This window comes from Lissotriton helveticus, chromosome 2_1, assembly GCF_964261635.1.
Source record: "Lissotriton helveticus chromosome 2_1, aLisHel1.1, whole genome shotgun sequence".
Lineage (NCBI taxonomy): Eukaryota > Metazoa > Chordata > Amphibia > Caudata > Salamandridae > Lissotriton > Lissotriton helveticus.
In genome coordinates, this window is record NC_136059.1 from 1305918606 (window position 1) to 1305935050 (window position 16445).

The window sequence follows — 16445 nt, forward strand, 5'->3', positions numbered from 1 at the left end:
CCTTCGGATTGCTAACTACATATTTCATCGCGCTCCCTGACTCCTGCACTACATGCGTGCAGCGCTAATGCTGAAATTGAATTTTTAAGCCGCATCTGCGCTTCTGTGGCGTTTTAATAGTAATTTGCTGTGTTTCTTACCTGTGCTCACTGCCCGCAGACCCGCATTTTAAATTGTGCCCTTTCACCGCTTGTAGAGCGGAGCCCCCTCGTGGCTCTCCTCCCATACCGGCGACGCTTGGCCGCCATATTGGGGGTGGAGGCTCTCAGCGCGCCACTTCCAGCAGCGCTCTAGTCTCCGGTTGGAGTACAGGTGAGGCTGTATTTAGGGCGAGCCTTTAGTGCAGCTCGTCCTTCGGATTGCTAACTACATATTTCATCGCGCTCCCTGACTCCTGCACTACATGCGTGCAGCGCTAATGCTGAAATTGAATTTTTAAGCCGCATCTGCGCTTCTGTGGCGTTTTAATAGTAATTTGCTGTGTTTCTTACCTGTGCTCACTGCCCGCAGACCCGCATTTTAAATTGTGCCCTTTCACCGCTTGTAGAGCGGAGCCCCCTCGTGGCTCTCCTCCCATACCGGCGACGCTTGGCCGCCATATTGGGGGTGGAGGCTCTCAGCGCGCCACTTCCAGCAGCGCTCTAGTCTCCGGTTGGAGTACAGGTGAGGCTGTATTTAGGGCGAGCCTTTAGTGCAGCTCGTCCTTCGGATTGCTAACTACATATTTCATCGCGCTCCCTGACTCCTGCACTACATGCGTGCAGCGCTAATGCTGAAATTGAATTTTTAAGCCGCATCTGCGCTTCTGTGGCGTTTTAATAGTAATTTGCTGTGTTTCTTACCTGTGCTCACTGCCCGCAGACCCGCATTTTAAATTGTGCCCTTTCACCGCTTGTAGAGCGGAGCCCCCTCGTGGCTCTCCTCCCATACCGGCGACGCTTGGCCGCCATATTGGGGGTGGAGGCTCTCAGCGCGCCACTTCCAGCAGCGCTCTAGTCTCCGGTTGGAGTACAGGTGAGGCTGTATTTAGGGCGAGCCTTTAGTGCAGCTCGTCCTTCGGATTGCTAACTACATATTTCATCGCGCTCCCTGACTCCTGCACTACATGCGTGCAGCGCTAATGCTGAAATTGAATTTTTAAGCCGCATCTGCGCTTCTGTGGCGTTTTAATAGTAATTTGCTGTGTTTCTTACCTGTGCTCACTGCCCGCAGACCCGCATTTTAAATTGTGCCCTTTCACCGCTTGTAGAGCGGAGCCCCCTCGTGGCTCTCCTCCCATACCGGCGACGCTTGGCCGCCATATTGGGGGTGGAGGCTCTCAGCGCGCCACTTCCAGCAGCGCTCTAGTCTCCGGTTGGAGTACAGGTGAGGCTGTATTTAGGGCGAGCCTTTAGTGCAGCTCGTCCTTCGGATTGCTAACTACATATTTCATCGCGCTCCCTGACTCCTGCACTACATGCGTGCAGCGCTAATGCTGAAATTGAATTTTTAAGCCGCATCTGCGCTTCTGTGGCGTTTTAATAGTAATTTGCTGTGTTTCTTACCTGTGCTCACTGCCCGCAGACCCGCATTTTAAATTGTGCCCTTTCACCGCTTGTAGAGCGGAGCCCCCTCGTGGCTCTCCTCCCATACCGGCGACGCTTGGCCGCCATATTGGGGGTGGAGGCTCTCAGCGCGCCACTTCCAGCAGCGCTCTAGTCTCCGGTTGGAGTACAGGTGAGGCTGTATTTAGGGCGAGCCTTTAGTGCAGCTCGTCCTTCGGATTGCTAACTACATATTTCATCGCGCTCCCTGACTCCTGCACTACATGCGTGCAGCGCTAATGCTGAAATTGAATTTTTAAGCCGCATCTGCGCTTCTGTGGCGTTTTAATAGTAATTTGCTGTGTTTCTTACCTGTGCTCACTGCCCGCAGACCCGCATTTTAAATTGTGCCCTTTCACCGCTTGTAGAGCGGAGCCCCCTCGTGGCTCTCCTCCCATACCGGCGACGCTTGGCCGCCATATTGGGGGTGGAGGCTCTCAGCGCGCCACTTCCAGCAGCGCTCTAGTCTCCGGTTGGAGTACAGGTGAGGCTGTATTTAGGGCGAGCCTTTAGTGCAGCTCGTCCTTCGGATTGCTAACTACATATTTCATCGCGCTCCCTGACTCCTGCACTACATGCGTGCAGCGCTAATGCTGAAATTGAATTTTTAAGCCGCATCTGCGCTTCTGTGGCGTTTTAATAGTAATTTGCTGTGTTTCTTACCTGTGCTCACTGCCCGCAGACCCGCATTTTAAATTGTGCCCTTTCACCGCTTGTAGAGCGGAGCCCCCTCGTGGCTCTCCTCCCATACCGGCGACGCTTGGCCGCCATATTGGGGGTGGAGGCTCTCAGCGCGCCACTTCCAGCAGCGCTCTAGTCTCCGGTTGGAGTACAGGTGAGGCTGTATTTAGGGCGAGCCTTTAGTGCAGCTCGTCCTTCGGATTGCTAACTACATATTTCATCGCGCTCCCTGACTCCTGCACTACATGCGTGCAGCGCTAATGCTGAAATTGAATTTTTAAGCCGCATCTGCGCTTCTGTGGCGTTTTAATAGTAATTTGCTGTGTTTCTTACCTGTGCTCACTGCCCGCAGACCCGCATTTTAAATTGTGCCCTTTCACCGCTTGTAGAGCGGAGCCCCCTCGTGGCTCTCCTCCCATACCGGCGACGCTTGGCCGCCATATTGGGGGTGGAGGCTCTCAGCGCGCCACTTCCAGCAGCGCTCTAGTCTCCGGTTGGAGTACAGGTGAGGCTGTATTTAGGGCGAGCCTTTAGTGCAGCTCGTCCTTCGGATTGCTAACTACATATTTCATCGCGCTCCCTGACTCCTGCACTACATGCGTGCAGCGCTAATGCTGAAATTGAATTTTTAAGCCGCATCTGCGCTTCTGTGGCGTTTTAATAGTAATTTGCTGTGTTTCTTACCTGTGCTCACTGCCCGCAGACCCGCATTTTAAATTGTGCCCTTTCACCGCTTGTAGAGCGGAGCCCCCTCGTGGCTCTCCTCCCATACCGGCGACGCTTGGCCGCCATATTGGGGGTGGAGGCTCTCAGCGCGCCACTTCCAGCAGCGCTCTAGTCTCCGGTTGGAGTACAGGTGAGGCTGTATTTAAAGTTCGCCCTCGGCGCGCAGCGGTGACGCGCAGCGGGGGCGCCTGACTCGCGCCTGAGTCGAGCCAGAGTCTGCCCGTCTGCGCCCGTCAGCGTCCCGGAGGCATACGAGGCGGCAGGCAGGCCTGGCCGACATTTTTCGCATATGTTGCTGTGTACGTGAACATCATGTTGCACTATTCGGGTTCGGATTTGCGCTCCTGGCAACACACTACCGGTTTCTGCTGCAGGGTGTTTCCTGCCCGCCACAAGGGCAAGCATTGCTGCCCTGAGTGTGGTTGGCGCCCGCAGAAACATCTGGGCGGGGCTCCGCAGAGGGTGGCGATAAGCGCTAAATATTTGGGCCTGATGCTCAATACTAGATCGCTGGGCCGCCATGCTCTGGACATATTCGATCTTCTGGAGTCAGAAAAACCCCTGTTTTTGATGCTCACTGAGACGTGGCTCGGTGAGGCCTCCAACCCTGATATCGCTACTGCTCTCCCGCCCGAGTATAACATCTTTAGGCAGGACAGGCTGAAGGGGCGTGGAGGGGGGGGTTGCACTGATAGTAAAGAAATCGGTCACCTGTTCCATCATCCCCACGGACGCTATTAAGGATTGTGAATCCCTCGCCTTTGCAATTGCCCTTTCACCACATCAATCGATGAAGGGTTTCTTAGTCTACCGGCCGCCAGGGCCTTTGGGCTCTTTTTTTGAAGAGTTCCAGTCGGTGACGTCCTCTGTGTTACTCACGGCGGAGCATTGTATTGTCGCCGGGGACTTTAACGTCCATATGGACGTGGACACGGATGCCGATGCAATTAAACTGCTGGAGGTCACAGCCCCGCTGGGACTGGTTCCCTATCATGTTGGTCCGACCCATGAGAAGGGACATACTCTTGACTTGACCTTCTCTTCATTCCCTATAGAGATGTTGGCTCCTATCCAGGTGCTTTGGTCTGACCACAGATTGGTGAAATTTTATTTCCCAGAAGTAAGGAAGCCTCTCGCTGCCTCCCGGCAGACCTCCGTAGGGTTTAGGGCACTCCATCGGATTACTCCGGAACTGTTGGCGCAGGCTTGTGCAGACCATCCCTGTGTGTTAACTGGGAACTTGGAGGAGGACGTGGAGCGTTTGCAGGTTTGGCTCTCAGAGAGACTTAATGATCTTGCTCCCCTGAGACCCTTCCGCAAACCTGGAAAAGGCGCATCTGCCCCTTGGTTTACGGAAGCATTAGCAGCTTCACGGCGGCAATGCAAGGTGGCGGAAAGAGCATGGCGCGTGAATTACGACGCGATGGCGAAACTCGCCTACAGGTCTATGGCGAAAGCTTACCATCGGAACATCCTCGCGGAGAAGAAGGTCTATTTCGCGAGAAAAATTGAAGCGGCCTCCAATTCCTGTAGGGAGCTTTTTGCCATTGTGCGGGAGTTTACAACATCTCGCGCTGCACCAACCCAGACCCCCCCCCTGAGCCTTGGGTCAGGGCGATTGCGGACTTTTTCACCTCCAAGATCCAGCGGATCCAGGACTCCTTTCAGGTGCTGGAGTCTGAGATGCCAGGTCGGGTGGAGAATGCCATTGTTACTCGACCGAGTGCAGGTGGGGCTCTGGCAGTTTTCCCTCCTATCTCGCTGACCGCTTCATTTGACCTGTTGGCCGGGCTCAAATCAGGCTCCCCTCGGGATGCCTGTCCCGCAAAATTTCTGGCTAGAATGGCAGCTGTCATTAATCCACTCGTGAACCCCCTGCTGAACCGTTCTCTTGCACAGGGTGTGGTTCCCCAGTCCTGGAAGCAGGCTATGATTATTCCCCTGCTGAAAAAGCCTGGCTTGGATGTGGAGGTGCTGGCGAATTATCGACCTATATCGCTTCTGCCGGCTTTTGCAAAGGTCACTGAAAAGCATGTCTATAAGGTGCTTGCCGATTACCTGGAGTCCCACGACCTACTGCACCCCACCCAGTCGGGTTTCCGCACCAATCTTAGCACCGAGACGGCTCTCCTGGAAGTCTCGGAGGCGATAAAGGAGGTGCTGGATTCGGGCGGGAGAGCGATGCTGGTGATGTTAGATCTGTCGGCGGCCTTCGACACCGTCCCTCATGAGGGTCTTCTTGCAAGACTCTCTGAGATTGGTCTCCAAGGGACGGTGCTCCAGTGGTTTCGATCTTTCCTGGCAGGCCGTCGACAAACGGTCTGGGCTTCGGCTTGCTCCGCCGAGATGTTGCCATTGGGTGTCGGAGTTCCTCAGGGCTCTGTCCTGAGCCCAACTTTATTTAACATCTTCATGACCCCTCTGGCGGCACTGGCGGAGTCTTTTGGGGCCCAGATCGTTTCTTACGCCGATGACACCCAGCTCCTCTTCACCTGCGAAAGGGGTGCTGACTTCGATGGAGGTAGGATCCAGGGTTGCCTTGAGGCTGTATTTCTATGGTTCCATCACAACAGCCTCAAGTGCAACTCGGATAAATCCGAGGTCCTCTTTTTCGGGTGCAGTACGGATCCGGACTGGAAAGTGTGGTGGCCTGAGAACATGTTTCCACCAGCATGTTCGTCCCTGGTAGCTAAAAACCTTGGGATCAAGATCGATAATGGCCTCACACTACGCTCACAGGTAATCGGTCTCACTGGGACCTGCTTCGGATTACTCCGGATGCTACGCAAGTTCCTTCCCCTGCTATCGGAGGAACATAGGAAGATCACGGTGCAGGCGATTATAGGTTCGAGAATTGACTATTCCAACGTCCTGTATCTCGGCCTGCCAGAATACCTGCTTCAACGGCTACAGGTTGTCCAGAATTCGGCAGCACGTGCTATCTTTGGACTATCTCGCCGTGCTAGAGCCTCAGGCCTCTTGGAGGCCCTGCACTGGCTCCCTGTCCGGAAGCAGATAATCTTTAAGACTCTCACTCTGGCACACAAAGCCTTGCACGCCTCCGGAGCAATATATCTTCAGAAAAGGCTGACCTTTTACCGTCCTGCCAGGTCGCTTAGGTCTGAAGCCCTGTCCCTTGCGGTGGTTCCTCGTGTGAAGAGAGCCCGCATCGGTGGCCGCTCTTTCAAACTATTAGCGCCTCAGCTTTGGAATAAACTGCCTTTGCCCCTGCGCAGCATTCCCAATCTATTGGCCTTTAGGAAAGGACTCAAAACCTGCCTTTTTATCTCTTAGTTCTGGCCCCTAGTTAGGTTTTTTTCTTCCTCTCTGGTTTCTTCTTATGTTATCTCCCTGTTGTGTTAGTGTGCAATTTAAAGCGTCGGGACACTCTTCTGAGTAGCCGTACGCTATACAAAACTTTTATAACATAACATAACATAACATAACATAACTATACTTACTACCAGTATGGATGACATGTGACTCCTACACATTGTAGGCCTTCTGTCTTATGTAACATTTCCTATGCATCTTAAACTGGTATGAGTGGTGCCATAAAACTGAATGAATCTAATAGACAGTGGTTATGGAGACTTGGGGGGCATTATCAAATGGTGGTAGTGAGGGGAACTGTGGCGAGGTGGTCAGGGGGGGGCGCCAACAAACATGGGCGGCGCCAGTACTAAAGCCGGCCCTGGGTCTGAATCCTGACTGCATAGTGTCAAGGAGCTAGTTGTTGATGAGGCGGTCTGTCAGGCATCTATTGATGACCTTTTCCAGTATCTTGGCTGGGTATGGTGCATAGGGGCATTTTAGAAAGGGGAAATAATGTTGTGGCATTGCCCATTTGGTCAAATGATATGTTAAGATTGTACTGCACTAGGATGGGGACAAGTGAACAAACCTACAATGAGCTCTGACCTACAATGCTATATCTGAATCACAGCTGAACAGTTCGTTAATATATATTTTTATTTGGCGATTACAGCCATAAAAATGTCGCAGTACAACATACATGTAAAAGCCAATTAAACAAACAGTGCAACTATAGGAACTGTATAAAACTCAATAAAATCCTAATAAAAGATACAGTGGTTGCTGTGCCACTATATAAAAGAATTCTAATTCATCACCAAATAGAAAAAGGGCCACATATACATTAAATATACATTTCTACATCCATACAGACTTCCAGGGTTTAAAAGTATTCTCAGGTCATGGGTAAAGTCATTTTTCTAACCCATCCCCATTTCAAAATATATTACCGATTCATTCAGCGTCTCCTGTATTGAAATTAAAATTATTCCTAGTGCACATGTCACATTTAAAAATCTCATATTTATCAATAGACTAAGTGCTTGATCCCTACTTCCAATATTATAGACAATAAAAAGAGGTTTTAAAAATGATTTCCATTGTTCTAGGAACCACAAACAATCCATCAAAATATGAGGGCCTCTGCATTTTACTTGTAATTCACATGTGCACAGACCCTGTTCATTCGTCATTGCAGATCTTATCTTCCAATCAGCGTTACGTGGGTTCAGGCCAACTCTAAATTTTAATATTGTATTTCTAAGCTTCGGGTTCGGCATTGCCTCGATATAGGGGAACATATGATCATTAGTCCACCAGTTTACCAAGAACTGGGTGGACAGTTTGCTCCCCAAGTAACATAAGTCTTCTTCTCGGGCCTTAGTATTAATAATAGCATGTAGCACCTGCTTGGAAATCTGCTGCCCTGATTTCCATTGGTCTGGTTCTAAGGAAAGTTTAACACACAACTTATCTAACTTATGTCTAGCTTTGGACGCCCAATTCAGTTAACTTTCCTCTATTTCCCTTTTACATAGGTTTGATATTTTGGGGGGCCCTTCTCTATTCATTTTCTGCCAGAAGTTCAGTGATGCTTGTATTCCCCGAAAAGTCCAGGCTGTAAGTTGACATTCCACTCTCACAGCCTGTATCATAGTTGACAGAGGGAGAGCAAGGAGCTGTTTCTCACATTTACCCTCTTCTAAATTCCAATCCAATTTGCCACCTAAGAATAAAACCCCTGCACCGTATTGGAATTGTGGGCGGTCCATTGCATTGAAGGCTGATAGGATGGGCTGCAGGGAAGGGCCTCCATACTTCTGCTTACATTGTTTTAGGTCCTATATTGAGGAGAGGAGAGAGCCTTTGATTTTTATGTCTGTATGTGATCCCTCCAATTTAACTTACTGTCGAACCACATACCCAAATATTTGTCCACTTCTTCGACTCTGACCTCCCCCAGGTTCCAAAAAAAAGTGCTCTTTCTTTTGCCCAGCAGCATTATATTAGTCTTTTCTAAATTAACCATGAGGTGTTTTTTTAGACAATAGTCGTAAAAAGTGTCCAGTTTTTTTGCAGACCCAGCTCTGTCATATCTGTTTTCACTAAATCATCAGCGTATAGTAGACATGATATATGGGTCCCCCCTCTTAGGGCTTAATCCATCAGCATTATTCAGTATGTTTGGTAAGTCAGAGCGGAATAAAGAGAATTACAGAGGGGCCAAAACACAGCCCTGCCGCAGTCTATTCTTTATCTGGGTTTTCTTAGATAAGGTTCCAAGGGTATGCAAAATGAACCTGGGCCAGTTCAATTAATGCATTTCCTGAATTAATGAAAGTACTGTCTTGTTGATTCTGATCTTTGTCACCATAGTCCATATTAGATTACGATCTACTGAGTCAAAGGCGGCTCAGAAATCAACAAAACAGCAGAACAGATTGCCTTGCACTTCCATTGCCTTTTTTGCCATTGCCCATAGGCTAAGGCAATGGTCTATGGTTGAGTGGCCCTCTTGAACCCACCTTGCTCTATTGGTATCAAATTGTACTGTTCTGCCCAGAACTTCAATATGCCTAGCAATATCTTAGAGAATACTCTCTCCCCCACATCCAGCAGGCTTATAAGGCGATAATTATGGGACAGCGTGGCGTCCTCCTTTTTATAAATTAGCCTGACAATGGCCCCCTTCCAACTTTCTGGGAAAAATATTTTTAAAGGTCAAATTTAGAAAGCTTGCCCACCAGTCAGTATTCTTTTTTTAATATAACTGCTGGTAGGTTATCTGGCCCTGCGGCTTTAGTTCATTTTAAAGATCGGATGGTTTATTTTATATTTAGAGAAGAGAAGTACAGCTTTAATTGTTCTACATCCTTAGTCCTTATTTCTAAGGTCTTCTTCATCCTCTTACCATTATAAAAATTACTCAGATGGTTAACCCAATCATCTTCTCCCACTAAACACCGCAAGGTGTTTAGTGGGAACTTGTACATTTCCCTCTTTTACCAATCGCCAAAATAATCTTATATTATTTGTGTTTATCACTTCTAACATTGTTTGCCAATTTGTAGACATATATTCTATTTTCTTTTCTCTCAACTTATTTTTATACACAAGTTTTGCCACTCAAAGGTTCTCCATTATTTCTTTGTCCTGTCTTTTTCTTAGCTGCCTTTCCCATTTCCTACCCTCAACTTTAAAATCCTACACTAATTATTAAACCAACCATTTGTTCTCTCTTTTTCCTTGGGTGCAGGCCCTGATTTTACTTGTATCCTTAGACAATTTACCACCTGCTCAATTACCTGATCGTACCATGTTAGAATTTTATCTCTTTGCTCCAAATTACCAACAGACGTATAATCAATGATCAGATTATTAACCAACCTCAGGCTGTCCTCGGTTATACGGGTGTTTATGTGTCTATGGTGTTCTATTTGTAAAGAGACCACTCTTTCTCTTTCCGACTCTTGTTCTATCCTAATTAGTAATTGTAGAGGCCATTGGTCGCTGCCTTCGCTCTACAATACCTCAAATCGTTCTACTTCCTTAAAATACCAAGCATTTATAAAAGCATAATCAATTGGGCAATTCTGGTTCCCTATGCGAAAGGTCTTTGTTGTGGGGCGGTCGGTGTTCGCCTGTCCATTGGCACAAAATAGCCCTATGGATCTGAGAAACTTTGCTAGGTATTTGTCTCGTGCAGAACTACCTGCTCCAGCAAAAGTTGCCGGGGGTATCTGCGCCGTGGTTAATAGATCTTTAAACAGTTTATCACTAGGGCAAGGGTCCTGTTTGTGATTAAAGTCTCCTAGAGTCATTATCACTTGTGATGCTTTTGTTATACAAATGAACACCAGATCTTCCTCTAGCAATCCCAGTTGCTCTTCACAGTCTGGTATAGCTCCTGGCTGGATGTATATATTAATCACTATTATTTGTCTTCTTGACCACGTACCACTATAGAGCTCTACCCGATTAGCTAATAGCCACCTACATTTCACTTTTAACTTGATTACTTTATTGGCTATTTTAGATGATACCAAGGGAATCAGCCCCCGAGAGGCACCCTAAATTCATTCGTACTGCCTTTTGGTAAGCATAAAAAAAACATCTATTGGCTTGGCTACCTCGCACAATCTTTACTCCTGCAAACACAATATTTCATAACAACCCAGCATTTCTCTAAAGGTGTTTTGGGATAACTGTTTCTTATATCCCCTGATATTAAAAGACAATATACGTAGGCTGTGCGAGGACCCCGATTCCTAATACCACTCACTCAACCTTTCCATCAAATTGTCATCCCAACTTATTGAAGATTCATAGTGGTTCAAATCGATTGCTCAACTCTAGACCCTTTGCAGCATTTGCTATTGTTACTGTTAACCCTCCCTGATTTTTATCAGTACAAATTCTTCTATGCTGGGCCCCTAGTATATCATACTGCATTTGCTCCGGACATAGTCCTGCGTGGTAAGTGAGGGTCCCAGAGTTCCAAGGGTTACTCCCTTAAATAGCCAATTCGCTATCATGCACGAGTCTTATCCCCTCCTATTCCAAATCTCCCCCTGGCCTTACCACCATCTGATTTACAAATTCTGACCAGAAGAGGACCTTTGTTACCTCCTTTCCTTCCAAATTGATTAAAAAACCTATTTGTCTTATATCATCAGATGTGAATTCACCCAATGTGGGACATTTAACCAGTATTTGTAGTAGGTTTCTCCCCAGCCTTTGCCCCCATGGTTCCATAAACACCCATGGGCTATCTCTGTTATTGTACTCCCTGTTACTCCTCCTGTCCTTCTGGCTATAGTTACAATCTCTGGCTTAGGGCAGACTCTTATCCCGGGTTGAACTGAAGAGGGCTCACCCCTTATCTCATTCTTATGCCGGACGGCTCATCCCCGCCCTGCTCTCCCTTCTATCCTTTTTCCTCTGTACTACAATGCCTTTGGATTACAAACTTCCACACTGGGTGTTCATTCTCTTCACGGTTCTTATATCATTTTTGTTTGAATTCCCCCTTGGTCCCTTTTTACTTCTTGTTCCATCTTTCAATCACCTCTCTTGATCTGGTATCACCACTCCCTGCCCTTTGCTCCGACTTGGTTGTAATCCCCTTATTTTTTTTAACATTTTCTGCGGGTTCCTTCTAATCTTATGCTCGGGTATATAGCTCTTAAATCTCCCACAGGAGCTCCTCTTCATTGCCAACATAGGGCACTTTGAGATATATACCGTCGGGGGATTTTCGGTCTGTGTAGATTCGCACAGATCAGTACCTGATGACACATATACCTCCTGATCTCTCTTCTCTATTACTGGCAGTACTATAGTAGGCATACATTTGTTAATTTGTTTTAACTCCTCTGCGTTCTGCTGTATTTGGGCTTTATGGGTTTTCCCTTGTTTGTTATTCTCAGCTAGAGCTTCTAGTATTGCCTGAGGGTCTTTTGCATTAAAAACCACACCTATAATAATGGTTAGGCCAAACAACACAGCACCAGCACCATTGCACCAATATAGAGTAGTTATATAAAACAATTTTGTGTCAAGGTGCTAAAGTCAAACTTTGGAATGTTCTCGTACTATGTTGTTTTTGCCTAACTATTGATTATCTCCTGGCCATGCTTGTTTGTTTATGCCTGAGTTTCTCTTTTCCATATGTTTGTTTGACACTACCCCACTTTCCTCTGTGTTATTTCCATGCTCTTCATAATGTACATTTTAATGTTTATTCTCCCATAAGAAGTATATGACACAGCCGTTATTATATCTCTGTGTTGATTTGTTCTATTTTTAATTGTTGAAAGGGACCACTGTTTCTTTACAATTACTCGTACCCAAGGTCCCTCTCAGACCCATTGGGTCCCCTGGTCTCTTAAAAATACTGTGTTTAAGTAAAGCATGGAGCATGTCTGGCTTACCAGTTCGTGCCGCAGTTGGCAAATTAGTTCATCTCTCTCCTTCAGCTGCAGCTTCAGCATGGAGCGCTCGTCTTTCATGATATCCTATAAAACATCAAACGTCACATTAGAACAGGCTTAGTGCGTCTCCTTTGCTCTTGACAAGAAAAGGCAGTTTCACACAGCGGGAGATAATTGCATCCAAGTAATGAAACCTAATTTCCCTGTGTCGTTTGTGATATTTCTGATGACATATTCTAAAGGTGCAGTATAAACAAGCTAATGCAGCCAATGCCATTATGGAAATACGTGAGTAGTTCCCTCTGTCAGAGGCCATTTTGCCTACGTCTAATTCTAATTCTTTTGCGTCTCTTGTCAGGCGCACTCGCTTTGCTTTAGGAACAGATGGCCATTACATTTCATTGCAATCCTTGCATAAACTGACATTTGCTAATTACCAGCGAGAGGCCCATGTAAAGCCGAAAATGGGAACTCTGCTGATTGGATCAACTTGAAATATGGCATACCTAGCATTTGGTGCCGTCACCTGTGCTTCATGTCCTCTGAGAATCATCAGTATCTCAATTTCCAAGAATGCTGGCAATGCTAGAGTGTGTGTGGTGTGTGTTTGTGTGTGTGTGTGTGTATATATATATATATATATATATATATATATATGAACCAGAATACCCAACTCCCGCAGAAATTCCATGGAGAAGCCGGCACGGACACGAAGTGGCATTGGATTCGGCATTTATTTCTTAGTGCAGGACGCCCTCAATCACGAGCACAAGGAGAGACGCGTTTCAGCCTGCAAGAGGCCTTTGTCAATTTAGTTTGGCAATGCATAGCTCATAGGTTAAATAGCCCATCCCACTGACCCAATTGGTAAACATGGAAAACATACTATTCCGTGTGAATTCCCATTACAGCTGAAATGCAAGATGCTCACGCTGCCTGAAGCTCTTCATCAACATAAATGCAGGTAAAATGTAACCTACTCATATAAAGTGCCCAATGCAAATACCAAAGTAGCAATGGTACCAGTAAAGCAGACAAAAAAAAATGGTGAAGCATGTATAGCATTTGAAACACAGCTCAGTGGGAAGCATGCGGGCATTTAAAAACGTTCTGCCAAACACGCATCCAGTGTTGCCTGTATATTCTAAAAAGTTATCACAAATCTATACTAATATAATAAAGAGAGAGCCCAAACCTTTGAGGCGGGTAATCTCAGGAACCACAGCACCAATCACAACACCCAATATAGCGTTGGAAAGGGCAGTTGCAGCAGAAGGACATAGGCTATGCAGACGCCCAACATATACATTTAAAAGGTAAAATAACCGTGCCAGCAAAGTAGTCCCTTGTGGGCGTGTCTGCGTTGTGCTGTGGGCAAGTGCTGGGGGGCGTGATAAACACTGGGGGCGTGTGGTACGTCTGCCCTTCATGCCATGTCTCATATTGTGTGCTGTGTGCTGGGGGCGTGGGCGTGTGCGGGGCGCGGGATTACAGAAAACAAAAGCGAGCGTTGTGCCCAATATTTCATTGTTTTTTTTCTTCCCAGGTTCTGTCCATTCCAGCTCCGGGTGTCCACCCTGCTCCCTTTAAATACCCCTGCACCCCATAATCATAACCCACCCTTACTCCTTAAAATACCCCAACACCCTTAAACACTAACCCATCTTAACCCTATAAATATACCCTGTACCCCAAAACCCAACACTATCCCTAAACCCTAAAAATACCCCTGTACCCCAAAACCCAAACCTAGCCCTGAACCCTATAAATACCCCTGTACCTCAAAACACAAACCTACCCCTGAACCCTAAAAATACCCCTGTAACCCAAAACCCAAACCTAGCCCTGAACCCTAAAATTACCCCTGTACCCCAAAACCCAAACCTAGCCCTGAACCCTTAAAATACCCCTCTACCCCAAAACCCAAACCTACCCCTGAACCCTAAAAATACCCCTGTACATCAAAACCCAAACCTAGCCATGAACCATAAAAATAACCCTGTACCCCAAAACCCAAACCTACCCCTGAACCCTAAAATAGCCCTGTACCCCAAAACCCAAACCTAGCCCTGAACCCTAAAAATACCCCTGTACCCCAAAACCCAAACCTAGCTTTGGAACCTTAAAATACCCTTGTACCTCAAAACCCAAACCTACTCCTGAACCCTAAAAATACCCCTATACACCAAAACCCAAACCTAGCCCTGAACCCTAAAAATACCCCTGTACATCAAAACCCATACCTATCCTTAAACCACCCCGTATCCCATAACCCAAAACTATATCTGAACCCTTAAAATACCCAAACACCCCAAAACACATACCCCAGTACCCCAAAACATATACCCCTATACCCATACTTACCTTGTCCAAAAATTTAAAAAAACATGTTTTAACCATTCATGACTTACAACGAATTTCGTTGTAAATGTATGCTTGGTAAAGCATATAAAATGTAATGCCATGCGTTATAATGGCATTGCGGAGTCATGGTACTTTCGTAATGAAAGTATGCGGAGTGATGGTATGCGGAAAGAAAGTTGCGGAATAATGGGTGTTTACCCTCCCCTGGTAAGTACATTGGTGGCACGGCGGCCCACATCTCCAGCAACATACTCATAGTTTTTTCACAACCGATTTAAAAAATGCACAGGTCTCTCTCATTGATGGCCAGCACCGACATACACTTTTAGACACACCTCCCACCACAAGTTCTAGAATTGAGAACTTTAGAGCTGGGAGATACGTTCGAATCTCGGCATCAGCTCAACATCCTGTGATTCCAGGCAAATCGCTTTGTCTCCCCGTGCCTACCACAAATGAATGTGTTCTTCTCGTAAATTGTGCTCATGCCATGTTGTCGAGTTCGCGCTACATAATATTGCAAGGAAAAATAAAGTAGGAAAACTCGAGTTCACACACTACTGAACGCGCACTCTTGTGCATCAGCAGTGCACTGTGAATCGGAGCATTTCACAGGCCTGTCACGAATAAGAAATGCTATCAAAACGAAATCCAACAAAACAATATACTACTGGCCGGCAGCAATTCATACCCGGACCACGTCGGGACGGGCTGCTAGTTAGTAATAAAAGTAAAACTGCTGCCACATATACTCTCAGGACTGTACCATGTTCCCTTAGCTTAATGGCGCTGTTATTAGTCCCGCCACAACACAACATCCGACATTGTCCGGGAAGGTGAAGCAATCTCTGCTTTATCTATATCAACAGCAGCTGCTGCGCAGTCGCCAGTAGGTAGATATAGTTAGGACCTATTGTCCATAGGAAATCCACAACATTCTATTTGGAATAACTTTGGCGCCAGTTGATGAATCTTCGTGACATTCTCAGAACTAATGACCAGGTCTGCTCCGCTCCTATCCTGAAAATCATGGGGTGATTCATGAAGCGGGGGCCAAGAAAAAAGGGGGGTCCCAAAACGTGCTTTCCCCATGCAATTTTCCATAGCCACAGCTACAGTTCGAACTGCTGAACGGAATTACACCAAATTTGGCAAAGAGGTAGCCCTTAGTTCAGACTTGTGCCTTTTTGTTAAATGGTGTAAATCTGTTCAGTAGTTTTTTAGATATTAAAGGAAATATATATAATAAGGGGGTCTTAGCACGTGCCATTAAAATGAACCCCTCGCTTGTGTCCACCTGCCTATCTAGTGACATCTCTGGACACGACATTATCGAGGCTTTTACAGGGTTATGTTTGGCCATTAAAAAGGAAATTTCTAAACCACCCCTAGGCCACAACAATAAAAACCCCAGATGGTTCGACACTTCCTGTTCCAAAGCAAACCGTGAAATACGGGCTGCTCTCGTGGCAGAACCACGGGACCAGTCTCTGGTTAAGAGACTGAGGTTAAGTTACAAACGCACCCTAAAAACACGAACAGAAGAGGTATTAAAAGATCAGTGGGAATCCCTTGCGCGCACAGCTGCATTGGGAGATGTTGCTGGGTTCTGGGGCGAGGTAAAGAATTTGAGATCATTAGGATCCAACATTACCCCCATAAACTGTAACATAACAGGGGATATGAGGATGAACCACTTTTGAAATATTTATGCTGCGCCGCACTTAACAACTGAGACCTCATACCCCTCTATGGCAATTAACATCTTAATAACGGAGGTGGAAGACGCAATCTCCCAAAGTGCGGGCAATAAAGCTCCAGGACCCGATGGATTATCCATCGA

General features: G+C 46.7%; 1 protein-coding gene across 1 annotated transcript in view; it reads right to left on the reverse strand.

The window, feature by feature from the left end:
* The window catches only part of CCSER1 (coiled-coil serine rich protein 1), a 2545713-nt gene that overhangs the window by 400287 nt on the left and 2128981 nt on the right, over positions 1-16445 (reverse strand). Inside the window, exon 8 of the mRNA XM_078676231.1 lies at positions 12239-12322. Coding sequence (XP_078532357.1) covers positions 12239-12322 — 84 coding nt within the window. The remainder of the gene's footprint in view (positions 1-12238; positions 12323-16445) is intronic.